This window comes from Athene noctua, chromosome Z, assembly GCF_965140245.1.
Source record: "Athene noctua chromosome Z, bAthNoc1.hap1.1, whole genome shotgun sequence".
Lineage (NCBI taxonomy): Eukaryota > Metazoa > Chordata > Aves > Strigiformes > Strigidae > Athene > Athene noctua.
The window spans coordinates 54,961,689-54,988,685 of NC_134077.1; the positions used below are offsets into that span (position 1 = coordinate 54,961,689).

A 26,997-nucleotide genomic window follows, 5' to 3' on the forward strand; every position below is an offset into this window, starting at 1 on the left:
CCATCTGATCATTAAAAATTCCCCAGCTTCAGATTTGATATGTCTCCCTAAATCCTTTTTTGTATATAGCACATGTCATCTGCTGGCTTGTTCCTACTACAGAACCACAGCTACATTCCTCTCTTACATCTTGTACTTTAGGATCACACTCAGGAAAACTAGTAGCAAACAGAAACAGAAAGCTGAGACCTAGAGACCAGATTTTATATAAATAACAATGGAACGCTATAAACGGCTAATAGTATGTTCTGATAGAGTGACATAGACCCAAAACAATGCTTTAAGAGACACCTCTTTATTGGAACACAAGAGAATGGCAGCTTAAATATTTTAAGATCTTTGTAAAATTCTTTTCACATAATTACTTTCTAGGATCAGTTCATAAGAGCGCTCATTCCTTGAAGTACTTATAGTAATTTGTTTCTTCAGTGTAAAATACTTAGAATCATTAATAACTTTATCCTCCAAATGTTCATGTGATAAGTAGATATTACTGTCCCCATTATAGAAGTAATGCACCTGAGACAACTTGTATGATCTGCTCATGACTGCAGGGACTGGAATCCCAGTGTCAAACAATAAAAATAGCTTCTTGTGTGTGGTTCAGATGAGCAATATCATCATTGCCTTTACATGTTTACTCACTAAAAATACTGCAGATTTGAGCACATTCATTTTTTTCTACACCTTATCGTACAACACTGACTCACATGAATTAATCCCTCTTTCATATTCTGCTCATTGACTGAATAATGAAATGTTCTAAAGACATTAAAGGATCGACAACCCAGAACTGGTATTTGGGTAGGTACAACACAGCACAAAATCACTTTCATAGGTACAAATGGAAACTCAAAAAGTTCAGGATTTCAGTGATTTGTCGAAGGTCAAGCAGTAACTGTGTTCCCAAGCTACAATCTGATCTTCTTAATTATCTGGCAAACATGGCAAAATTGTCCAGGAAACCCTCCCTGCAAGCGTATTGCAGATCACTTTGAACATCAGATCTCTATGTCAAACTGCGGGTCTTTGCTGAAGATGCAAAACTTTTATTTTGTACCTGGTTGAGAATTAAAAGGAGTAAAAGCTCTTCTAGTCTAACTGTGTTTCATTCTCCTCCTAGACTATAAGCAACCCAACTGCTTAAGCAAGACATGACAAAGCATGAGTTCCCCTATCAGTACTTCAAACCACTTGCTTAGAGTCAGCTAAACTCAAACTCTTTAAGCGCAAAGAGTCATTGAGGACAAAGTCTAAGAAGTGGGCAGATGATGCCCATGCAAAAGATGTGATAAACTGGCATTTAAAATTATAAGGCATAATACAGTGTCTTCAAGAAGACTTCAAGATGCCTGCTATGAACCCAAATGGTGTGAAAATTTAATCTCTTACATAAAGACGTTTCCTATGGGATACACAGTGTTGATTGCCTATATACACATTTCTTTTTCTGAATTTCAGTGGAACGCTTTTTCTATGTACATGGTTACATGAAAATTACCATTGAGTGCCAGTGTGACTGCTCCAGTCACTGAGTGACCTTTTTTTTGCAAACTGAAGAAGGGTAGGGAGACATTTAATGACACCTGTGGTGTGTTGTGTTCTCACAAGGTAACAGAAAAATGAAGCACAGCCTTTTGTGTGTTTCTGCCTGATATAACTCAGGAAGTGCCTTCTTATGAATGCAACATATTCATTAATATTTGGGGAAGATTTGAAATGAATATTTTTTAATCTTGTTTTGCAAGTGTTTTCAGTAGCAATCTGAATAATTTTCTCCTTACCACCTCCTTATTAAGACTGTTTATTAAATCACTATGACATGATGTCTATGCTAAGTTGGGACTAATTTTTCTGTCACTTAATTCAATGGCAAAAGACTCAAGTAGTTCACAGGTAGCTGGCTGGATCCTTTTATTCAGAATTTTCAAGATACACATTTTAAATGTATTGTACTTATCAGTACTGATTGCAAAAGATTTCTCTTCACCTTTGCCTTATTTTCCTCAGGCTCAAATACCCCAGGTTGTTTATGTTAATTTATGAATTCTCAATATATACTTATGCTGCAGGCTTTTCAGAGCAGGTAATATTTTATTATTAGTCTAGGCATTACATATTGAATTGGTGTTCTAACCTCAGGTCTTTAAATATTGCTTTAATATAAACGCAATAACACTGATGATGATAAATGGAGAGAACATTCAAGAGCTATTTGTAGTGACATTTAACCATTATCACACATACCATGCCTGTGATTAGTTTTTGAAGGAGTGTATCTGAACTGTGAATCCATTTTACTGATCTTTCTAACCATCACTGGTCAAATTTAAATAATAAAATAAACACCATATATGAGGTTGCTGGCTTTTCAGAATTTCATCTAATAATATCCCCAAAAGTGGATCATTACTAAAATATGATCAACACAGACAATTCTGCAACAAAAAAACACTGAGATCAAACTTACTGATCAGGCAACAGAATTATTTTTGTGAGATAAGTTGCACCTGTAGATACTAAAAAACCACCACCATGTAAGGAGCTTCCTGGGAGGTAACTTAACTTGTTACCACACAAAATGCAACTTTGTGCATTCTTCCTCAGGGTAGAGTCTACTTCCTAGTTCCTCCAGTAATGTCGTGTTGAAATATTCAATGCAAATTTTGAAAAACCTAACAAGCATTCAGCTTTAAGGAATTAACATCAGATATTTCTCATCATTGCTCTCATTTAGCTTCCACCTACCTCAGCTCTCTAAATGCCATTTAGAAAGCTTCAGACACAAATAAAATGTATGCTGAGCTGATGTTCCATCACAGAAAGTCTTTTCTAGTCTTTGGCCAAAACTTTGCAGATCTGTCCTGCTGGCTCCATGTTGCTATTCAGGTTATTACACAATGAATCTCCTCTTTTAATACTACCCCAAAGAGCAGAGACTATGTCACATCAGAAGGAGGTGAAAGAAAATATTACCATCCCAGCAAGCTACTCTGCACTGACTACATTTCCGCCCTGCTCAAACCTCATTTGTTCCAGGAACTCTCCTCTAAACAGAATACAGAAACAAAAAATAAACAGTAGATGAAATTGCAGTCTCTGAAAAGAGCATTTGTCAATAGCAAGTAAAGGTTACCAAAATATACATCCATGTGGTACAATGTCACAAGCACAGCTGAGAGGAAGGACATGTGGTTAACAGGAGCCTAGTGAAAGATTACTTACCACTCTCTTCACAGACCTCATCTACACATCCTAAGGTCAAAAGCTCATCTCCTTTAGCACACAGCAAAACACCTTTTAGTCCTCCCAAGAAGATAGCAAATGTTTTCTTTTACTACAACTTCACATGGCCAGACACAGACTGGTGATATCAGTGAAATAATACGGTAATTAAGTTGCAGGTACCTCTGTGTTACACATACCTCCATCTGGCTGTAAAATAAATAAATTAATAAATGGAAGGGTTGAGACTTCCCCCTTCCACAGAGACATGAGCATTTGCCACTCTCTCTCCAGCTGCTGCCTCCCAAGATACAAACAGAAGCACAAGAAAACGTATCTGTCAGAAAGCACCAATATGACACAATCCACTTCAAATGCACCTTCTGCTCTCGCCGATAGTTCCCCTTGAATCGATCACCGTAACGTGACGTTGTGGTATGGTATGAAGTACCTCTTACAACACAGATTCTCATCAAACTGTTGTAATCAAACACGTATCAGAATAAATTTCATTTCCTATCTTCTTCCTACCTACACTGACTCAAGTATTATTTCACTCCAGGAAGTGTCCCAGGGGGCTTTGCAACACAATGGAGAAAAATGGGATTTGTCACAAGAAAAAAAAGATAAAACTTTGATGAGAAGTCTAAACTCTGTCTACATCTGCCTCTGCCCTTACTTACCTGATGAATAAATGAAACAAACGTGATAGCAGTTACTCTAGTTATCTTGACCGCTCTCAGAGCAGAAGCCTATAGTATCAGCCCATACAACCCACAACTACTACGGTAGGTATAAAAAAACTCTGCTTACCTTTCATCCCAAACTTAGAGTGTCTTCCAAACTTCAGAATAATGAGCATTATTACTAAGCCAGTGCACACTAGTGCTGCAATCCCCACCACAACATACACCTAAAAAAAAAGAGGACACAAACAGATCTGCTTGTTTTGTTCTCATGAACTACCTTCAAAGACATTCAGCATACATTCAGATTAACCTAATTACGTAAAAAGATTAATTTCAACTGGGAAACATTTGCACTCAGATCAAAGAGTACAGAAAACAGCCACTTGTTGAGGTTTCTTCTAATCCTGCAGAGAACAGAGATTCAGACACCTCTGAGAACTTTTTCAACATCCTACACACTCAAGACAGGTGGGAGGTAGTGCACATCACACCCTTCCCTTCCAGCAGAGTGGCATGTTACAAGAAAACACTTAAGAAAAGCACATACGAAAAAAAATTACTGTGAGGGTGGTTGAACACTGGTACAGATTTCCAGGAGTGGCCGTGGAGTCTCCATCCCTGGAGATAGCAAAACCAGAACAGACAAAACCCCGAGCAACCATGCCGGCCCTGCTTTAAGCAGGGAGGATTGGACCAGAAGATTTCCGAAGGTCCTTTCCAACCTTCAGCCATTCAATGATTCTATTATCAGACAAGGGAAGACTGTTTGGGATCCTCCCAATCTTTCAGCAGAGTGTTCCAACTCAACAGTTTCATCTCTGGTTCATAAATGCACATAGTCTCCACTGCCTGATGCTTTACGAGTGACTGATGCAAAGAGGCTACAATATCAACCAGGCTGGCTACCCACCTCCGGTTTCCAACAATTCAGTTCAGGAGAACATGAGAGGCCAGGCAGCACACGAGAAGGTGTACCAATTCAGCTACTTACACTAACTGCAAATTATTCAACCCAAAACCTACATGAAATTATGGTTTTGAAACATACAGTTAGAATTTAAAAGTTCATTGCAGCACATCCTCTCTGTAAGAAGGAGCTGACTCCAAGGCTAGAAGTCAAACAATCTTCAAATTACCCTAGCTGTCTTTCTGTTGTAAATAAAGAGTTGCTCTCCTTGGCTAAAATTAGAAGCAAAGACTTAGGCTAAAAAAGTACAGTTAGTTCAGGAAAGCATGAAACAAAATTACAAGCAATTTTAATTGGACTGAAAAGTGATCTGCTCTTTCAAGAAATGGGGGGAGGACAAGAGTGGGGAGCCTTGAGTTTCTTTTTTCCTTTTCTGTGTTTTGATCGCAACATAGTAATAGCTTTGGTGTTCTGGTAGCTCAGGGTCCTACTACAATCTCCACAGTTTTGTGATCTGTATAGACAGAAAGTCCACCAAGACTACGGAACAGGAAACAATGTATATACTTACAGTGATGCTATCTTCATTCTCTTTGTTGGAAACATCCGTAGAAGTGATTTGATTACTGTTATTGGTGGTGTCTCCAAGATCATTAGGCGTGGTTTCATACTCTTATAAAAGGAAAAAAGGTAGCGCTTATTATTTTGTAACCTTAGAGGGGAAAGGGTTGTCTTTATTATTTCTGCTCTGTACGATGGTGAGGCCACTAACAACTCTCAGGATTCTGAGCTCTTTGGAAACAGCAGTAATTACTAAGGTAGCTGGAACATTTGGGGAGGGATCCCTGTGGCAGATAATCGAACAAATGTGTTGTGACTGACACACCTGAGAAGAGATCTACACCATGATGTGTGCCTCTGCTGGAAAAACTACTTAAATAAGAACTCCACCCAAAAAGCTATTTTTATGTGCTTCTGACTTCTCATTAAAAATGAAAGACTGCCTTCTACACTGAACTTCTACAGCCAAATATAGGACAGTCTTAGAAATTAGCCTGGGGACTTCTGTTTAACTGAGAAGAACTTGGCAGTTGGGTTTTTAGATTATCACTGTCTAATGTGAAATAGCTATTTTTCTTTGTTTAGAAAAAGAAAATACTGTTGTGTGCACAGAGGTCACAGTTTAGCATCATAAACTGTCATACAGGTAACCTTTAAAACATTAAGTGCCTGAGATGGCATGAAGAAATTTATCAAAATAATTCCACTGACAGGTCTGCAGGGGTGAATCCAGAACTATTCCATCAAAAGAATGAACATGGCTTAATTATTTATAATTATTTAAAAATGAAACACAGACATTTACAGTCCATGATTTCCTGTCAAAATTATTCAAATGAGATAAAAAGACTTAAATAGTGTACATAAGAACTTAGAGAAACGTACATTAAAATAAAGTTTTAAAATGCATGTATTTTATGATTACATCTGGAAATATACATAACATTTCAATTTTATGACTGTGATGTGTGCAGATGAAAGAAACAAACAAGGGCAATAACTGTATGTATTATCACCTCCAGCACTGTAGTTTAAATTTGCAATTAACTGCATATTTCTTTCCACATTTCGATTAAAATCAGTGCCATAAGCCTACAGATGAAATTGTAACTGTGAATCTGAAAAAGCAGAGTGCAGAGGCATAGCTCTCACTAACTGCTGAGGCAGGAACTCTTCTGACTGCAGACCTGCTGCCGAGCAAGGGCAGGGAGGTCATGCGCCTAGGTAGTTATCTTCTCTGGTTCCCTAGGCCAGTTTGGAGAGCTCAGCTGGCAATGCTAGCAACAAGCTGCACCAGGCTTTTGATCTTCGTGCATGCATGAACACATCTGCCTTCCGCAAAGCACTCAACAGGCTGCAGATTTTCTGGTATATGAAGCTACGCAGCTGCTTCCAGCACTAATGCTACAATCAATACAGTCAGGTTGTCTAACCAGCTCATATACACTATTTTGGCTCTACACCATGCATATCGAAGGACAGGACTTTTTCAAGCCAAAACACGTATTGGGTATAGAGAGCTTTCATGAGAAACAAAATTTAATTTCCTGGTCTTTTACCATTTGAATTCTCTGACTCAGCACTGCATCTCTATGCCTACAGCTTCATATGCAGTGAGGTCAGAACAGCAGCAAGCGGCAAACAAACAACACAAATCCTGCCTGAATGGCTCACCTGCACAAGCAGCCTGGACTATCAGACAAGGTGCTATGCAGACTGTTCGTCACCATGAATGCATGCTTTGCCACAGCAAAGGAGAAAACTTCTGCTTCACTCATGTGCAGGCAGAGCCCATTTTATAACAAGTATCTCAGCCTCCAAGACCGGGCTTCCTTTAAAACTAGTTGGGAAAATCTTCACAAAGATAGTTTTGACTAACCCTATAGCTATTGTAGCTTTGTAAGACCAATATATAAAACAAATATTTAGAGTCTTTGCTGCTCTGGTTCTGTAATATGAACTTTGAAGAGGGGAATTTTTTGCTTTAATTTTACCTGTAAATAGCAGTGGGCAAAAGCCAATGCTATTTACAGTTTTGTTTATGCTCATGTCTGTACTAAGGTACTGGAAATCACACCCTGAAGGACTAATGAGAACTATGCAGAGTGTTACAGGTCTGGTCTGTAAATTCTTTGAATGCACTTTTATATTAAACTAGAGCTAAAGTAGGCCACATCAGTACTCTGGTGTATGCGGTGTGGTGCCATTCCCCACTGTGTAACTGTGAAGTACTTGCATTTGAACTACTGCCAGGTCTTCAAAGACTCTTGAAATGGGTGAGCCAGGCAAGGAAAACATGTGCAACAGCCAAAACCAGGTGATTCTGACTTAAAACAAATTCCTGTTCATTTCACTATGAAATCCTGACACAGACACTGAGCACTCTGATACAGACAGGGTCACACCTCTTGACTCATGCTATGTGGGACTTGTATCGCTTCAGGGCCAGGTTCTCCAGTGCTGCATACCTTGCGCAGCCACCTGTGACTGCACCAACTGCAGTGAATTGCAGCTGAGCAGCACAGTATTTTGCAGTCACTTCACAAACAAGCTGTGTGGCGGCTGGGATACAGGCAAGAGCACAGTCACACCAGCACCTGTGTGTCACTCTGCACAGTCCTCTGGGGGGTTGGCTCATATGGGACATGTTGTCTCTCTCACGTTCATAACCGTGTTAGAAGAAGCAGCATGGCACAAAGATGTGAATTCAGAGCCAAAGAAGCTGGCTTTGCATTTGATTTCCTGCTCAGTCCCCGATGAGTTGCTTTATTTCTCTCAGTTACTTCACAGATGGGGCCAGGACATCTTCCCCTCTCTGCCTTTTCTGAGAGGTGCCACAGAGGTGAGCTGGCTGGAGGCACTAGAGACAGCTCCACACTTGGGGCAGGCAGACCCCTGTGCAGCCAAGAGTCCCTTGGCAAACACGACATCATGTAGCCTGTTGCGACCTCAGCAGTTCTTCTGTTTCCTGTTGCATGCTCAAAACACTTAACAGAAAATGTTTGGAAATCACCTCACATGGAGTGCAGTTCACAGAAGGTCAATCCACAAGGGACAGACCAAACCCAGCTACAAAGGGCTTTGCTCAGCACAGAGGGCTAATCAAAGGCCAGGGTCCCCTGCTCTCCGTTGCCTCCATCTCCTTGCAGCTCCCACTGACTTTACCCATAGCCAACAGACTGACCACACAGAGCTAGTCCGAGTGCCCAGCAAGATCAAATCCTCTACCATTGCCTTTACCCTAGGCACATTTGCAACATGATTAGCACAGGGCTGTGAAAAACGTATTTTAAAGGAAAGACTGGAGGGGCAGGATGGGGGGCAGTGCCTTAAATCTTCCTTCCAACATAATCTAAATTGTGGGTAAACACATTAGCATAGGGTGGTCTGAAAAAAAGTAATGAAAACCACTGTCTGTGAGGAGGGGAACCTCATCCCAAGGGTCCCACTGCCAGCCATGCATGCTACAGAAGTGTAGCAGTTCCTAGGCTTTCCAGCTGGCCTCATTTATTCACCTCACTAACTGGACTTGTGAATTTGGAATAATTAGGGAAACACTCTGGACTACAAAGTGTTTCTCAAAGCAAGCACTGAGTCACTGAAGCAAAGATCAAAGACAGCAGTTTCAAACAGTGGAAGAAAAGCCAGGAATAAAAAGGAAGGCTGCTTTCATCAGGACTAGGTCTTGCAGGCTGTGATCCACTAGCGCAACTCAAAGCGCACATCTCAGCAGAAACCTACCCAAGTCAATCAAAGCACAGCATTCACATGGTTAAAGCCATACACAGGCATCAGGACCTTGATAAACATCTCAGAATCAAAATCTTCATGCATACAGCTTATATAATACAACACATAAGAAACTGAGCAAACCCTCACCACCTCCCGCCCCCCCCCCCCCCCAAAAAAAAAAAAAGCATTTAGAAAGGGAGGGAGGGGAGGCTATCCTTTAGTATTTCTAAACACTTAAAGCCAAATTGATGCTTCAATTGCACATTTGCTAAAGTTTAATGACATGGAATGGAATCAAAGCAATAACATTTAAATCAGCTTAAGGAAACTTGAGTCATAGGCCATTTCATCCAAATAAAAAGTACTCCAAAAAAGATTGAGCTGCTGGAAACTAAAGGGTGTTTGGGTACATTGGTTAGGATGGACTTTTCTACTCACCAGTATTATGTAAAACTAACCAGCTGCTTTTCATTTTGCAGCTTCTATTCTAGTGCACACTGGCTTTCACTAGGTGTAGACCAAAACATTTCGCCTAACTAAAAAACTAATGTGAACACTGTGTCATCAAATCTTCTGGCACACATTCAGATATCACTGAGTGGATGGTCTGCTTATGCAAGAGAGATTAAGGGAAGGTACAAATGAACGGACAGAGCAAAATAAATTGCCTACAGGAAAACTTACTTGTGCCAACCTCATTTTTAAGTGGGATTTAGGGGTACATTTGTGGAGGCAAAACAAGTATGGAAACATCCCTGAAAAAATAAATTAAGTTATATAAGGAGAATTCAGTAAGGAGAATTCAGTAACTCTCTCTCCTCCAAGAAATGACTCCAAAAGGTTCATGAAATCTCATGCTTGTGAGCTACATTAGACAGCTGTCATGCTACAGGATCAACTGAACCATTTGTACCAGTGGATTTATGGTTCTCGTAATGTGAATCAAAAGCAGCAGAGTAAGTAAAATGTCATATTTTATCGTGTATTTTAAATAACATAAGGCAGGAGAAAAACCAAAAATACAAGGTACCTTTCAGAATTGTGTTCTAATATGTGTCATTTCAGTTTAACTGAGCCTGACATTCAATCTTTAAATGGTTTCAGTTCCTTCATTTCTATCATTAAAAGAAAAGAAAAAGGAAAACAAATATATACCATAAACGTCTGGATCCACAATTGGGCCACTACCTGCACATGGAGAAGAGAAAAAAAAAAAAAAGAAAAGAAAAAGGTTTGTAAACAGATTGATAGATTGCAAATGCTGGAAGAGTGAGTTTCTTTAAGATATCTTTTCAGAGTTAACATGTTATTTGCAACAAAAATGATCAGTACCTACACAAATGCAAAGCAACATCAACATATTGTGGTACCTGTTTACAAGATTACATTTACAACCATTTTAGAGCTATCCCAAAGGTTAGCATTTCACTTCATATGAAACAGCTAACAAACAGGAACTCTGGCAATGGCAGGCTTATTTCCCAACTGGGCAAAACTCTGCTGTCCACTGTTAATGCACACCTGGAATAAATGCAACAATAACTATTGCTTTTGAAAAATCAATGGTAAAATTCTCCTGGACTATAGGTGCAAGCAGACTTCAGTGCGCATTTTAACAATCACTGAATTTTACCTCGTCAAAAAATTTTGCTATTAAATTACTGTGAGAGCAAACCAGTTTATCTGTGGCCTGACAAATTAAGGGTGAGAGGTAGCAATGACCTAAGCAGCACTATTTCATTCACTCTGTAAAAGGATGCTTCCAAGACGACAGCTGCACAGCTGATACACAGACAGACCTCTTACCAAAAGAGTCAGATGTCTCAGAAGCCAGCCTTTACATAAGCAAATGAATACCCATCTAGTCTACACTTTTCTAAGTTTTACGAGTTCCAGTTTTCAGCTTTTTCTAATTACTGCACATATGTAATGCTGAGCACATATGTGAGTATAATGCACAGTACACCCACTGAAATTAGCGTACTATTAGACTGTTCACGCTCTGAAAGATACTTGTGTTGTATTTCAACATACCCGTTCATTCTGGTCTATAATGTATTTATAGCATAGCTTATGTAGTAGGCTCCTAATCATCTCTGCCATATTTTTATTCTTTTTGTTGGTTTAGAAATAAAATTAACAGATAGTTAAAAACTAAAGATGAATCAAACTTCAAAAAGCATAATTCTATTTATAGTACTACAGAGTAAATCCATAGCAGTGGCATTACACTGGCATCAAGCCACTGTGAAGTATGACCAGAACCATTGTTTCTGTTTATGACAACAGCACGATAATCTGTGCTGAAAATACTAAAGAGAGTTGCAACCAATCTTCAGAATGGCAGCAGATAGTTAGGTTTATTTTTTAACGCATCTGAAGACATTCTAATATCCAGATATAGGTTAATAGACCCCATGAGAACTGTCATGTCAATTTGCAGAAATAAATAACAAGTGAAGAAAGCCTGTACTATCTGTCCTCAAGAAACTTCTGACCATGGTTTTCATTCCATAAAAGTTCGTGGATTCAGTTTGTCCGGTATAAAACATCCATCTGCTGAAAGACAGTATTTACCTTCTATAATCTGAAGGAATAAAAAAAAAAAAAAAAAATTTCCCAGGTCTTTATTCCTGAGTTAAATGGCAACATTTTGTTACTGTTTACTGGAACTGGGATAAAGTAATCAGATTAGTTTAATCCCCAACTCCTGCCAGGGATATAAACTATGAAGTTATCAACTCCATTCATTCTCTGTATAACTAAATACCTCACTTCCAATAAAGTTGCAAAAATCAAGATGATGGATGAAATCAAAATTTCTATTTAACATTCCCTACAGAAAAACATATCTACTCAGTAATCAAAACATCGGCTGAAGCTATTTTAACATTAAACTTCATCACAGTAATTTTCACATTTACATACAATTATTTTTAAGGCAAGCACAGAACAGCATTGCTGTTTTGGTCCCTGTTAGATCAGGTTGTTGTGTAAATAAACTATTAAGAGACTTATTCACTCATCTTTATAAACTACATCAACTACACTTGGTTTGCTTAAATCTTTTTTTATAAAGTTGACATTTTCAAAATAAAGCATCAGCAAAAGACTCAATCCAAAAACATACTTCTGCAAAACAGCCCTATGTTCTTATGCTACACAAGCAAGATGCTACTTCTAAGGCATATTTAACATATTCTTTTACTTTGACAAGATATTATGTGACTTGGATTCCTTCAGCTGAATTTCAGAATAGAGATGGTAGATGAATATGCTTCATTAAAAATACTTATTATTGGTAAAAATCTCTCCAGCATTCATTAGCTGTTCTGGATCAACTATGAGAACAGCCTCCAGAATAAACACGAACATTTCTTCCTTACTGTTTGCTGCAGCGTAGTCTCAAATAAAGTCATCATCAGCAAGAATGGCTTCATAGGAATCCAAGAACTTTAGCAGATTAAAGCTTGGTAAAAATCTAGCTAATAGAATAGGAAACTTATCCTTCCAAGTCTTCATATTTAAAACAAAGTCTTAATGTTAAAAACAAAGCCTTAATTTACAACATTAACTGTGTTGCCATTAACTCAATCCAAATCCCACTGTACTACGTGCTTTTGTCTCCTTCATCCTCAGACCAGTGAAAAATGCTCTGCAAGTAGCATGCTGGAAGTTGAGAGCATCTTCCAACAAATCATGTCTTCATCATGTCTGATACAACTTTGGAAGTGGAATATTACATTGCTGATGGTAGAACATGCATCAGACTTAGCTGTATATAATTTAGATAGACATACAGATTATAGGTGAGGGTGGGTTTTTTTTTTCAATTTTCTTTTGTTTTTACCTTCAGAGCATTTGCCCATAAGTGATGCAATCACCAGAGAACCAATTTAAAGCTCAGTGAGTATACCCCACCCCATGAAACATTGGGGCTGGTATGTAGTTCAGTCATGAAGGCATTGAAATGAACATAATACCAGGGCGTGGGCCTTAATCTTTATGCTTCATTTTACAATATGTGGGCCAAAAGAAGAAACTACACAGTAACGACAGCACTGAAAAAGCCTTTTAAGAGTTTGAAAAGGCCTGACAGTGCTTTAAATAGTAATAGTTTAAAACAAAAATTGTAATACATTGCACACAGGATTCTAGTCTTTTAACATTTCCTTTTATGCCAGCTTCAGTGGAGAAGACAATAGTGTTATGACGTTTTCTAAAGCTCAATGCCATGATTCTTAGAGGAAAAAAATAACAACAGTATTGAGGAGGCTAAGCAGATAAACAGTTTCCCCTGTTGTTAAGTTTTAAGACTGGTTTGGTTGCATCCACTATGCATGAACTGATTTCTAATGCAGATACATCCTGTCTATACACAGTCCAGCTTCCTCTGTACTCTTTTTTGTGAAGCTTAATCCACCACAGATCTTGGGAAATGCTTAAAAAACACAGCGAACATTATCTTGGGAGAGTTACGAGCATAAAGAGGATGGAACAAATAAATAATGCTGTCTTTCTAATTTGGAAGATACCTACAGTTCTATTTACTGCTTTAAAAGATCACAACTGGGAAATTTTCAGTGTACAGGGGAGAAGCATAAAGGAAAAACAGAATAGTAAAAAGGGTTTTGGATGAAAGACAAAAAACGTTAACTCACCCCAATGTATTAGAGGAACTGTTACTCTGTTAAGAAAATTAAGCCAGTTTTGGATTAAATAATCAGGGTGTAAGATAACTTCCGCTGTACACAGAACATCTATGAGGTGAACTGTTTTACTGAACTGTTACAATGCAGTATTAGAGGATGTCAGTAGCTGAAACCACGGCTTGTTTCTGTAATGAGTCTATTTAAGAATGAACTCCAGAGAAAAAAGAGGAGAGGAACACTAAGGACAGCAGGAGTAAATAAAGCCTGGCTGTATCAGCTCTTCACCTTCTTCAAAGGGTGGGAAAGCAAAAGACCTGCCATCCTCTCTCTCTACAGAAGAAAAAGCACGGAAAAAGCACAGACCATATTTTTACTGTCTGTAGCCTGAAAAGCGGGAGAGAGAATTTCAATATTCACTTTTTTTCTGCCACATAACAGTTGCATTGCACATTTCTGTTTCAAAAAAGAAGGCTATTTATATCCCATGGCTAAAAAGCCAAAGGTACGCACATGCTCATATTTTCAGATATGACTGTGCAATTATTTGCGCAAAAACATGTCTTTATTTTCACTCCAGTTGTGCAAGGTCCGCTCAGTTTTTTCCACATACAGCAATATGTTTACATGATGCCTTCTGACTCTTACAGTCACTTCACATATGTTTTGAAGACATGGGAAAAGTGAGTATCAACTGCTTACAGCAGTCCGTGCAGTTCAGTGAATCAGTCACCTTGTGCCTGCTCAGACAGCATTTAGGAAGGCTGAGGTGGAGCCTTTAGAGCAACTGAAGGTACATATATTTTAGAGCAACCATCTTGATCATGGTTATTCCTAGGCATGTAGGTGCCCAATCTCCACCAAAACGAATGGGAATTGGATATCAAAATGCCTGTGAAGACCTGAGACCTTGTCCATCCTACCTCTGGGTTACTTGTTTTCCCTCCAGCTCCCTCTGGTGTCCTTTCTAAACAACGTATCATCATCAACTCACCGGACTGCACTACTGATTTTTCAACAAGGCACTAGATGCCCGTGTTGGATACACTGCCTAGGTGCATTCATATGCAGTGCAGAAAACTTACAGAGGTGAACTGGCACTCAGTGCTTTCCAAGATCAGAACAGAGGCTTGAGAAAACACTTTAGAAACAGCAACCTTTTATTAGCCTTAGCTGGCACTGAGTATGGTTACTCAAAGGGAAGACTTACAGAGCACTAGCAGGGCCTCCCTTGAGAAGCAATAAACAACACTACTTTACAACTAATCTTGAAGACATTCATTCAGAAAGGAAAAAAAAAAAAGTATATAAAAAGTTTCCTCAAAAATAGTTAAACTGGCTAGGAGCACTGTCTCCACAGCCTCATCAATTTGCAGTTGCTAACATACAAAAAAACCACCTGTACTCACCATCTCCAGGCACTGACATGAAATGAGCATCAACCCGTTTTTCATCCTCTCCGTACTCATTCTTTGCCAGTAAGGTATAAGCACCATTATTCAGGTGGGTAGGATTGTCCAGCTGAAGGCAGCCATGGTATTCACTTTGATTGATAACATGTATTTTAGTACAGATGTATTCAGACTCATTCAGTATAGCCCCTTCATAGAACCACTGCAATGTGGGCTTAGGGTTCCCTTTCACAGTGAATGGAATACACCAGTGGTGGTCCGGAGTTGGAGATTCAATAAATGTGATATTTGGTGCAACTATATTGAAAAAAAGAGTGAAGAACATCAGAATATTCTGAACATATTTTTCCTCCCTTTCCTCCCTTCCCACAGAGTTATCAGGAAAGTATTTTTAATTCATTTTCATTTATCAGTAGGAATGATACCTCTTTGGAGAATACCCCCACAGGAACCAATCTGCTCTGCCTAGGGTACTATGCTCACAACTCAAATGAAGCCATTCTTTAGCAAGAAACAAAATAAACTAGTTTCAGACAAAGACTGAACACCTGTGAAATCACATCACCTTTAAGGTGTGGGAAGTTCAGTTACTGGATCACTGAGCAGGAGGAAGAGACTCATTTTAGCTTTACTCTGCTGAAAAAATGGTGCAGAGGAGTACTGAAAGAACACAACAGCAGTGAAAACATTTAAAAGCTAGTTGAAACCAAGTAGTACTGGAAATACGTTCAGCTAGAAAACCAAACTTTCAGATTATTTTCTTTACAGAATTAAAGACATAACAGATGACTTAATTCCCTGGATTCTTCTGTCAGGGAAAGACAATTTTCTGCTCTACATTTTCTCATTCTTTGTTCAAACCTGCTAGATGCCTCCAGTTTACAAACTTGTTCTGTTTCCCTCGGGAGATTGTTCCAACACCTTGCCCATTATTTATCTACTTGGAAATTTTCCTTGATACTTATTCTTAACTGCATCCAATTTCATCTAGTTATATGCCCTTTTATCATTCATAACAGTGCCAAGCTCAGAATCTCATTTACATTGTTCAATTCTGGTTTATGTCCTTTCCCATATCTATTACATATCAAATTTCAACCTACAAACCTACATCTACAGTGATCTTTCTGGTTTACTCTGTCATGAGCACGATAAACAAAGTTTGACATCTATGAAGCATTCCATTCCCATCTTCAATTAAACAGAGGGTTCCAACTTGTGAAAACGTGCTGTCTAGCTCACATAAAATTAATTCAGGCTGGAGGTTAGATATAAGAAGCCAGTGCCTCTACACTGTTTGTCCCTTCCTCCCCTTCCTTGGTCCTGGCAAATAAGTATATTATTAAAAGCTACGACAAATAAATTTACATCTGGCAATACAAATGTTGCAAGCGTGTTATTTTTGAATAAAGCAGTTGTTGCTTTAGATAATAAGAACCTAAACATTTGTAGGCTCTTATAATTAATTCTACAAGCCTTTTGATGCATTTGCCCTTCTTAATTCCTAAGACAGTCTGTGTGTACATGCACACCATTACAAATCTTCCCACAATGATGGTGCCATTGAGTGTTTTGAGTTTCATACATTTACTTATAGATTGTTCTAACTGGAAGATAAAGCATTCAGAAATACACTTTTTGCAGAATGCAGGGCTGAAAAAGATAAATACGGCTGCTGGTTGGACTACTCCCACCATTACCTGCATGACTTAAGGGGTTTGTTTCAACAACCTGCAGGCCCAAAAAATATTTATCCCCAAAACAGTTGCTGCCAATGCAGTTCGGCCGCGAGAGCTGTATGGAGGCCTGTGTACGTACAGAATACCGTGAGTTCAGCAGAGGCTTGGTCCTCTCCCACAATGTTCTCTGCTACACAGGAAATCCACAGTCCACTGTCCATGGATGAAACGTTCTTTATGGTTAGAGAGGCAGGGTTCTTACTTGTGTCACTCTACAATTGATTAGAAAAAAATGTATGTGTCAACTGCAGCATAAAGAACAAGGGAGAGGCAGGAAATCATTGACCAGAGCTAAGTAGCATTTTACATTTTCCCTTCCTTTTAGCTTTATCAGTCCACAATTAATCAAAGCCTTACTTTAGTGTCTTATCCAAAAAACATAAAACACCTACAGAACCAATTGTAGCTGTCAGTAGTAGTGGATTCAAAGCTCCAGAAGTCCCGCTACAAACACTGTACTCAACGATTTCTCTGTCCTGTCACTTTCTGCCTTTTCATTAAAAACTTCTCCTCTACACAAATGCTTTTTTCTCTACCCATACCGTTGTTCATCCCTCTCTTCCACTTCATGACTGATTTCTATGATCTATCTCTGCCCTCCTTGAACTTTTTCTTCCCTTCTATGTTCTGTTCAATACTTGCTTTACTCTTTCGTCTTTTTCCTTTACACTTAAACTTGACATCTCTTTCACTGCTGCCTTCTGAGCTCTACTGTACCTTGACAACAGTGTGTCTTCTCCCTCCTCCTTAGCCAAATTTCTCTTGAAAGCTGCTTCTGCTCATTTCCACAAGAAATTAGATACCTTTTACTACCTAGGCCACTGCCAAAATACTGCTTTATGTGTTTAAGTACAGGATAATTAAGGTAAGAATTATGATTCTTAGAAATCTTGATTCTTATGATTCTTAGAAAGTTCGGTGACCATTTACAGCCTTAAATGCCATATAAATATACAGCTATGCAACACTGAATAAAGAAAATAGGGCTGAATACCAAAAAAAAAAAAAAAAAAGCCAGCAAAGATCCTAATTTTCTTAAAACAGGCCCGTCATATGATCTCCAAGCAATTACTATTTCCATACTTGAATTTTCATAAAAATGCAAGACTATTTTCTTAAATAGGAAAGGAACAAATACACATTCAGAAAATAATTTGGATAATTTTTTTAAAACTACTTTTGAGGTACTTTTCTTACTGTACGCATTCACTTCAGTGCTGCATAGAACACAAACAAGTAACCCACTGCATCTGTAAAACCACAGTGACTATCAGTGGCAATCAATGGGGACATGTGAGAACACTCCACCATATGGTCCGGTGCAACCAGAATTTTGAAACTTGCGATGATGCCTCAACTCCTCAACTAACTGAAGTTAAAGGTCCCTTTGATTTCAGTGCGACACTAGGGGAGGTGAATGGTAAAGCAAACACCAGATTACACATTTCTCTGTGTACAACTGCTGGGTCAAGCACTGGCTGGATGGACAGTCCCAGAGAGTGGTGGTCAGTGGAGTTAAATCCAGCTGGTGGCCGGTCACAAGTGGTGTTCCTCAGGGCTCGGTGGTGGGACCATTTCTGTTCAACGTCTTTATTGATGATCTTGATAAGGACATAGAGTGTGTCATCAGTAAGTTCGCAGATGACACCAAGGTAAGCGGGAGTGTCGATCTGCATGAGGATAAGGAGGCTCTACAGAGAGACTTGGATAGATTGGATCTGTGGGCCAACATTAACGGGATGAGCTTCAACAAGGCCAAGTGCCAGGTCCTGCACTTGGGCCACAACAACCCCCTGCATGGCTACAGGCTTGGGGAGGTGTGGCTGGAGCTGTCTGGGAGAGAAGGGTCTGGGGGTTCTCATTGACAAGCAGCTGAACATGAGCCAGCAGTGTGCCCAGGTGGCCAAGAAAGCCAACGGCATCCTGGCTTGTATTAGAAATAGTGTGACCAGCAGAAGCAGGGAGGTGACAGTCCCCCTGTGCTCTGCACTGGTGAGGCCACACCTGGAGTGTTGTGTCCAGTTTTGGGCACCTCAATACGAGAGAGATCTCGAGGTGCTGGAGCGAGTGCAGAGGAGGGCAACGAAGCTGGTGAAGGGCCTGGAGAATAAATCCTATGAGGAGTGATTGAAGGAGCTGGTACTGTTTAGTTTGAGGAGGAGAAGGCTGAGGGGAGACCTCATCACTCTCTACAGCTACCTGAAAGGACACTGTAGAGAGGTTGGTGCTGGTCTCTTCTCACAGGTGATTAGTGACAGAACAAGAGGGAATGGCTTTAAACTGCAACAGAGGAGGTTCAGACTGGATATTAGGAAAAAATTTTTCACAGAAAGAGTGGTCAGACAGTGGAATAGGCTGCCCAGGGAGGTGGTGGAGTCACCATCCCTGGATGTGTTTAAGGGTCATTTAGATGAGATGTTGGGGGATATGGTGTAGGGAAGACTTTTGTAGAGTAGGGCTGATGGCTGGACTTGATGATCCCAAGGGTCTTTTCCAACCTGAATGATTCTGTGAACTCTCAGAGGTGAGACTGAAAGCAGATGGGCTCAATTACAGGCTCAGGGCTGAAATCTAGAACAAGAAAAATCTAACCATCATCAATCACATTATACATCATACAAACTGAGAGCATTGTTAGCTTTGCAGGACTAGAGTTTAGTTTTAATCTTTGTTAACATCTCTCTTTGTAAAACATGAAAGAGAGAAAACAGGGAAAAGCAGCATAGGAGGTGAAGAAAAGGGAGGCAGACACCCAGATATGGAAGTAAGAGAAAGGAAACTAAAACCAACACTCACAGAAAAGGGAAGGAGAGCTGTGAATGGCAAATGAGGTTTAAAAGGCTCTCCTTCTGCTACTGAAAAGATCACTGTGTTCCACAGCTAAGGCTGTAGCTAGCCCGCATTATAAATCCCTCTGAAATCTCCCTCTGAAATATCCAGATGAAGTTATGCCAGGACAGAATATTTCTGGAAACCTTGAAACAAACTGACCATGGCATTTCAAAGATAGGAGGGTTAAATTATGAGGTGATTTCACTTTTTGAACAGCATCCCACATTTGTTTTGGCTCATAACTCAATTTAAAAAAAAAAAAAACCAAAACAGAAAGAGTACAACTTGGCATAGGTTCCCCAAATGGTTTTAATTTCTTGTTTTCGATGATGACTGAAGCCTTTGGTTAAATTTACAGATTAGGGAAAATTCTAAAAATAAAAATAGATCTCTGCAGAGCTCTTACTTATGAGAGCTGAAAGACAAGCATGTCAAATTCTATACAGGCTAAACATAATGATCTCAAGGAAGAAAGTACAAAGATTAGAAGACCCCAGAGGTCCTGCCTCTTCCACACTGCTGCAAGCTTTGGAAGTACACATCCCATACTTTGTACAGACCAGGGCACTTAAGGCAGTCTGCCCCATCATGAATATAGACAACCCAGTGCCATAAAATTGTAAGTAACATAGGGTCTTGCCTGCTGTGTAAATAGAGGCAATTTAAGAGGTCGGCAGATGCATGCTGAAGATCTGCTTATATGCCTTCTCCTTATCAACACTTCCATCAGAAAGAACTTTAATCATTCTATCTCTAGTGTGCACACAACCCAAAGTAGGGACAATACAAAGATCTCAGAAAACAAAATTCCTCTACCTAGATGATTTTATTGACGTAACAACTTCATACTTCATTTTAAAAAAGCCATTCTTTTCAGTAAAACCTTCACTTCTATTTCCAAGGCTTTCTTGTTGAAGAAAAAATTTAAAAAGTCACAAAATACTTACAACCAAATTCCAACACACCAAGCTTTTGGAATGAAAATACAATAAAATTAGAGACACAGTGTTTTTCATAGTTAGAGTAGATTAGACATTCTCTGAATGCAGGTATCAGTGATAATAAGAAAGCCCTCATATTTCAGTATCTTGATTCACCACATTATTTCCAAAACTTTACAGTAATCTTATTTACAGGTGAACATCCAAAAACCAGAGTACAAATCAGCATTTCAAGGAGTGAATGCCTGCCATTCTCCAAAAGCACTGTGGCAGTCACCCTGAATTTAAAATAACTGGAAAATAAATGTATCCCCAGCATTAATTTTTTAGTTAAGCTTTTTAATAAAAAGTTATCTAAAGATGGACATGAACCTTCATTCCATCCTTCAAGATGTATCTCCTGTCTCTGACTTGTCATGTATTTGAATATGAAACTTACCTCATGGTTTGAAACAAGATTAGTGAGCACCCAGGACACATTAGGGGGTGGCCTGCCAGTAGTATCACAATACAGTGTGATGCTCTTTCCTTCCACCACAGTGATGTTGTAATTGCTTAAGTTTGCTGAGGGCAAGTCTGCAATAGAAACAACAACAAAAAAAACACATGCCTTTGTATTTGACAGAAATAGACACTGCTCAATTCTAAGCAAGCTGTATAAATGCAAGCAAAAAGATTGGTAAATCATATATTCACTGTGGTAAGCTACTATTCAGGCAGGGAATAAAACCAGCATCTTTGGAAATGTATAACTACAATTTTTAGGCTGCTACGTAACATTTTCCTGAGTATTCCTGTGCTTCACATCCTAAGAAAATATTACTGCATGTGGAAATATATTCATCTAATTATATAGGGAAATATTTCAGTGAGCAAACAAAAGTTATCCAAACTTTAGTACATAACTTCAAAATGAAAAAAAACCCTTCCCTTACTCTTTGAAACAGGAAATTTAATCTGACTCTTTATAACAGTTGCAAAGCAACCTCTATTTTCCACAAACTGACACTGTGGTATTCCCACTGTTCTCCACACTAACAGGAAAATCCTGTTAGCTCCTGGTCTCACACAAGATTGCAGCCCTTCCTCTCAAGCAGAGAGACAGCTCACAGACAGCAAGGCAAAACCTAGATCTTAAGTAAAAAGTGAGGGAAACAGAGCACTGAACAGATCAAACCAGGAGAGAAAGAACAGAAGAGAGGGTTATCAACTGCACAGATCTGCTATTCAAGGCACCTCAGCAGACTTCGCTCTTGCCCTCAGGAAAGAAGAAAAGCAGTGAGATGGTACCACTCATGAGGAAATAAGCCCAGACTGCAAGAATCAGGACTCCCCCTCCATCTCACAGAGCTACAAATTCCTCTGTATCTCATTCTTCAGCACCCAAAGCATTGGGAGCTTCCCGAAGAGTAAATTTATGCTGAATATTTACAGAAACATAAGGAATTATAGACTAACCCTCTTCAAAAATGCCAGCAGTATCAATATACTTCAGGCACAGAAGACCTCACGTTTCACATTTATTTACATAGCAAACAGTTACACAACACGCTAGTGTCATGTCTTAACCTCAGCCAGCAACTAAGCACCACACAGCCACTTGCTCACTCCCTCCAGTGGGATGCAGGAGAAAACTGGAAGGGTAAAAGTGAGAAAACTCATGGGTTGAGACAAAGACAGTTTACTAACTAAAGCAAAACAAAACAAGGAATTCATTCACCACTTCCCATTGGCAGGCAGGTGTTCAGCCATCTCCAGGAAAACAGGGCTCCATCACACATAACGGTTACTTGGGAAGACAAACACCATCACTCCAAATGTCCTGCCACTTCCTCCTTCTTCCCGCAGCTTTATATGCTGAGCATGACATCATATGGTCTGGGATAGCCCGTGAGTCAATTGGGGTCAGCTGTCCTGGCTGTGTCCCCTCCCAGCTTCTTGTGCACCCCCAGCCTACTCACTGGTAGGGTGGTGGGAGGAGCAGAACAGGCCTTGACCCTGTGCAAGCACTGCTCAGCAGTAACAAAACACCCCTGTGTTATCAACACTATTTTCAGCACAAATCCAAACACAGCTCCATACTAGCTACTATGAAGAAAATTAACTCTATCCCAGCCAAAACCAGTACATTCTCCAGCCCTTATTCCATAATGTCATGCTCGGGTCCCACACTATCCAATACATTCCCATTAACCACCATTCCCTTCCCATCCTTTGATAGAATACACAGATATCATTCCCTCAGCCTACGGACCACGCCTATAAAATGTCCATAAAATGTCCACAAATGTCCACAAAATGACCACTGAGTTCATGTAGTCCATGACCTTGGGCTCCATCTGTTATGGTGGTAACTCGGGACAAGAGAGATGGTGTGTTGCATGGAGTTATTAGCCTTTATCCTTTCTACTGCTAGAAATAGCATATCTTTCTTAAAAGATACTGTACCATTGGAGCTGCTACACTCTGCAAAAAGCCTTGGCCTCCTTTATGAGGCACTTCTCATCAACTGTTCCAGGCAAGTTTTACTTGCAATTTATCACCTCAAATAATCAAGCTCATCTACTGTGCTGGATATATATGTATAATCTTGCAGTGACTTTTCTTTTTCTGAACCAACGGTTCTTCTTTTTTTTAGTTGTTTTGCTTTTAGTTAAGAGTACGGTAGTTTCATCATGGACTTGCAGGTATACAAGTTTAACAGAGATTCTTTTGCTTATGTAAAACATCCCATACAAACAATTAACCATCAAAACAGTGTGGACAGATTAATATGTTTGCTAGAACGTCAACAGAAGCTATATGTATTTGAAATCTCTCTTTATGTTTAATTAGTTCAATAAGAATTAAATGAGATGAAGTAATATAAAGAGAAGACAAATAATTTTCCAGGCAATGCTTTCCTGCCTAATAAGATTTGAAGATCAGCACAAGTATACGATAACTGCTTAGGCAATTCTCCCAGTGCTTTAAGTACTGCTATAATATGATTCCCGTTATAGGCATCATGGATTTCTTCTACTATGTTCACTTATAAATCATATGTTGAAGTTTATTGAGACAGAGCTGGACAGTTTGTACACCTTGATGCAGTAATCTGTTAGTGAAGGTATCCATCTGCTCTTGCCTGATGTGAATTCAAATCTCAGCAGTGTCTGTCAATAGATGAGCAGGAAATGAAATTAATCTTAGGGAACATTTGGATATTAATTATGCTGGTTAGGGAACAAGGAGAGAAGTAATGAGATCATTTACTTTACAAAGTTATATTTCCACACCTCAGAAAACCGTTCCAACTACTCTTGCCAGACTGGTCCCAGCATTTGGGACAAGGTCTGTATGACAGATTAGAGTTTCACTGTGCAAGCCTGTACAGTTCCTACTAACACATCATTTCACATGAAAACTCTCATGTAAGCAAAAATAAGAACAACTTTGGTCCCTTAGAGCCCTCCTTTAATAGCTGTTAAGTTCTAAGACCAGTTCTTCCTGCAGTGTGTTTATTTACAGGATAGGCAACTGAAGTTTCATTTGTCTGGTACTGGTTCTGATTCCCACACACAATTAGATCTAGTGCTGTTTATTTGCAAAACTCTGCACATGTCATGCTGATGTTGTATCTCTGAGGGAAACAGAGACATCATGCTTTTATCCTGCCAGAGGTTATAAAATAATAGCCATTATTCTGTAGATTCCTAAAGTTACACTAAAAACCAGCTGCAAGATCTGACAGAAAACAGTGAAGAAAAAAAGTGAGAATGGAATGGAATGGAATGGAATGGAATGGAATGGAATGGAATGGAATGGAATGGAATGGAATAGAATAGAATAGAATAGAATAGAATAGAATAGAATAGAATAGAATAGAATAGAATAGAATAGAATAGAATAGAATAGAATAGAATAGAATAGAAAAGAAATAATGACATTATTGTGTGTGTCTTCTTTTACTCCCTTTCCAAGTCATAAGAGGTGGGTGAGAAACATACATGAATTGCCTTCGGATTTAATTTTTCTGGTTGGGTATCCTGAGTTAGTGAACTTTAACCACAAGGTCATTTTGGCTTCTATTTCCAGTGGCACCCAGACTGCTCCACAGCAGAACATACCCTAGCTGAAGTGGCTCTATTTGGAAAAAGCAGACAGTAGCCTGATACCTGGTCTTTAGAAAATGTGAAACACCAGATTTACCAATAAAACTTATCAGCAAAATCTGTACTAAAAATAACTGTATTTAAAAAACCACCATGCACCCTAACAGCCTTATGTTCTCAATATGTATGCTCATTGTAGCAAGACCATTTACAGGAGTCAGTAGCATTTTGACACCTACACAACTACAAAGATATCCAACCATGCTGCATTTACTCCTGACTCAATTTGGTTACACTGTTTTAGATGACTATCACTTCTGTTGATACAGAGTACATTTTAAAGGACTTTGTATACACTAATTGATACAAGCAATTAGATAACAGGTTCAAACACTTTTGTATACTGCCACAATAGTAAGTTTAGACTGTAGCATAAGAGCCATGCAAGGTAGACATGACATCATCTTTCCACAAGTCTCATCTTGCTATCTGTCAGACAAAGATTACCCTGTGCCCCAAAGCTGGAAATGCAGTATCTCTTTCAAACTTTGATAGCATTAATTATTATAATTCTGGATATCAGTAATAACCCTGCTAGCATCCAATTTCTTTTTAAAGTCTGCTATATTCTTAGCCTTAATAGCCTTCTGCAGCAATGAGTTTCACAGGCATACTCTCCAGGTCATATACAAGAGCCATTCCCTTTTACCAGTTCTGAAATTTGTCTGTGACATTAAATTCATTGAGTGCTCTCCTGTTCTGAGGGGACAGAGAAAAGACTTTCTGTATGATCTTAAGACCACTCTGGTTTATTTCATTTTCTCAAGTCTCCCTTCTTCTCAATAAACTACCCAAAGCTTTTCAACCCCTACAAAAATGGGAGGACAGAACCTGCTACTCAGAATTTTAAACTCTAAAGTACAGAGTTACGCTGTTCGGTAGATGAAGGCATACGCTCAAATTCATGTGTTTTATTATGTATGGGTGTAAACCAGCTGCATTATTTCACCACACACAGAATATCTGTTCTCATACCCAAATTGGTTACACTTTATTTCTAAGAACAGGCAGGTCTGGATTAGAATAAGCAGTCACTTTCCCCACTCCAGCACAGTTGGACAAAACAGACAAAACTGGTGGAACTCATTTATGTCAACCGAGTTTCTCCAAATATCATCTCATGCTTTAGAGGGAACAAACCATCTTTTAAGCAGGGGTAGTGGGGGGGGAGCTATTTACCTTCACAGACCATCATTAGTGCAAACCCATGGCTCGAGGCCATCAGACAGTGGAACTGTCAAGCATCACTATGGAATGACACATATCTTCGTTGTGCACACTGGGACTTCAGCAATCACAAAACCAAATACTCTGGATGAAATTTTCTAAGGTTACTACAGCTACACAGCTGCCAATGGAAATTAATAAAAAGAATGTAACTAAATTCCTAGAGGTCTTTCAGTCTTTATGCCACTACTTACTACTTCCTACAGAAAACTTACACTTGCCTCGGTAGACCCAGACTGTCACTAAGGGTCAAATGAAGGCTATGACCTAATTAAGAAATAACAGTACTAATAAAACTCTGTAGTCTGTAACTCAACTCTCCACACCAAGTTAATACTCTAGCCAAATACTATAGCAGCTTTTAGAAGACAAAGGTTTTAAGCAAAGAGAATGGAATCCATAATTAAACCCAAGTTCTTTCACTGGTTAACTACCTTCACAATTTTTTTTTACAATATTATTTCCACATTGACTTTTTCAGCTTCAACTTTCACCTTTCAGTTCTGGGATTTGTTCAGCTGTTCAAAAACCTTGACCAAAAAATTATCTTTTATTATATACTGTCAGTTAGACTCACTAATATCTAAGAAATTACATGATGAAGAAATGAGCACCCGAGAGAATACCATAAATCCAATATCCATTCATTTATGCCATCCATTGCATGCTAAGCCCCTGGTTTTCATGGTCGTGTTGACAAACTCCCAGGAGTCTAGATATGATACGGTGTCATTAAACGGGTTTTCAGTGTGGCCCATGACATCTCTTTCTTGCTTGGCACATTTTTGGAAGTCAACCTGTTCTGTGATAAGAACAAGAAGTCACCAAGAAAAGATTGACAGATTTTTTTCTCAAAAGTAGCTAACTGTATCTGAAGTTTAATAAGGTCATTTTAATCCTTACCTGAAATCCTTAATCATCTTTTTAAT

General features: G+C 39.1%; 1 protein-coding gene across 4 annotated transcripts in view; it reads right to left on the reverse strand.

Annotated features, from left to right (window-relative positions):
• The window catches only part of NTRK2 (neurotrophic receptor tyrosine kinase 2), a 214,406-nt gene that overhangs the window by 142,114 nt on the left and 45,295 nt on the right, over positions 1-26,997 (reverse strand). For 3 of the 4 annotated variants that reach the window (XM_074933113.1, XM_074933114.1, XM_074933116.1), the window contains exons 6-11: positions 21,127-21,263; positions 16,994-17,126; positions 15,173-15,472; positions 10,270-10,302; positions 5,393-5,493; positions 4,039-4,138 (exon numbers count right to left, since the gene is read on the reverse strand). In XM_074933113.1, coding sequence (XP_074789214.1) covers positions 4,039-4,138; positions 5,393-5,493; positions 10,270-10,302; positions 15,173-15,472; positions 16,994-17,126; positions 21,127-21,263 — 804 coding nt within the window. The remainder of the gene's footprint in view (positions 1-4,038; positions 4,139-5,392; positions 5,494-10,269; positions 10,303-15,172; positions 15,473-16,993; positions 17,127-21,126; positions 21,264-26,997) is intronic. The other variant, XM_074933115.1, reaches the window with a different exon arrangement.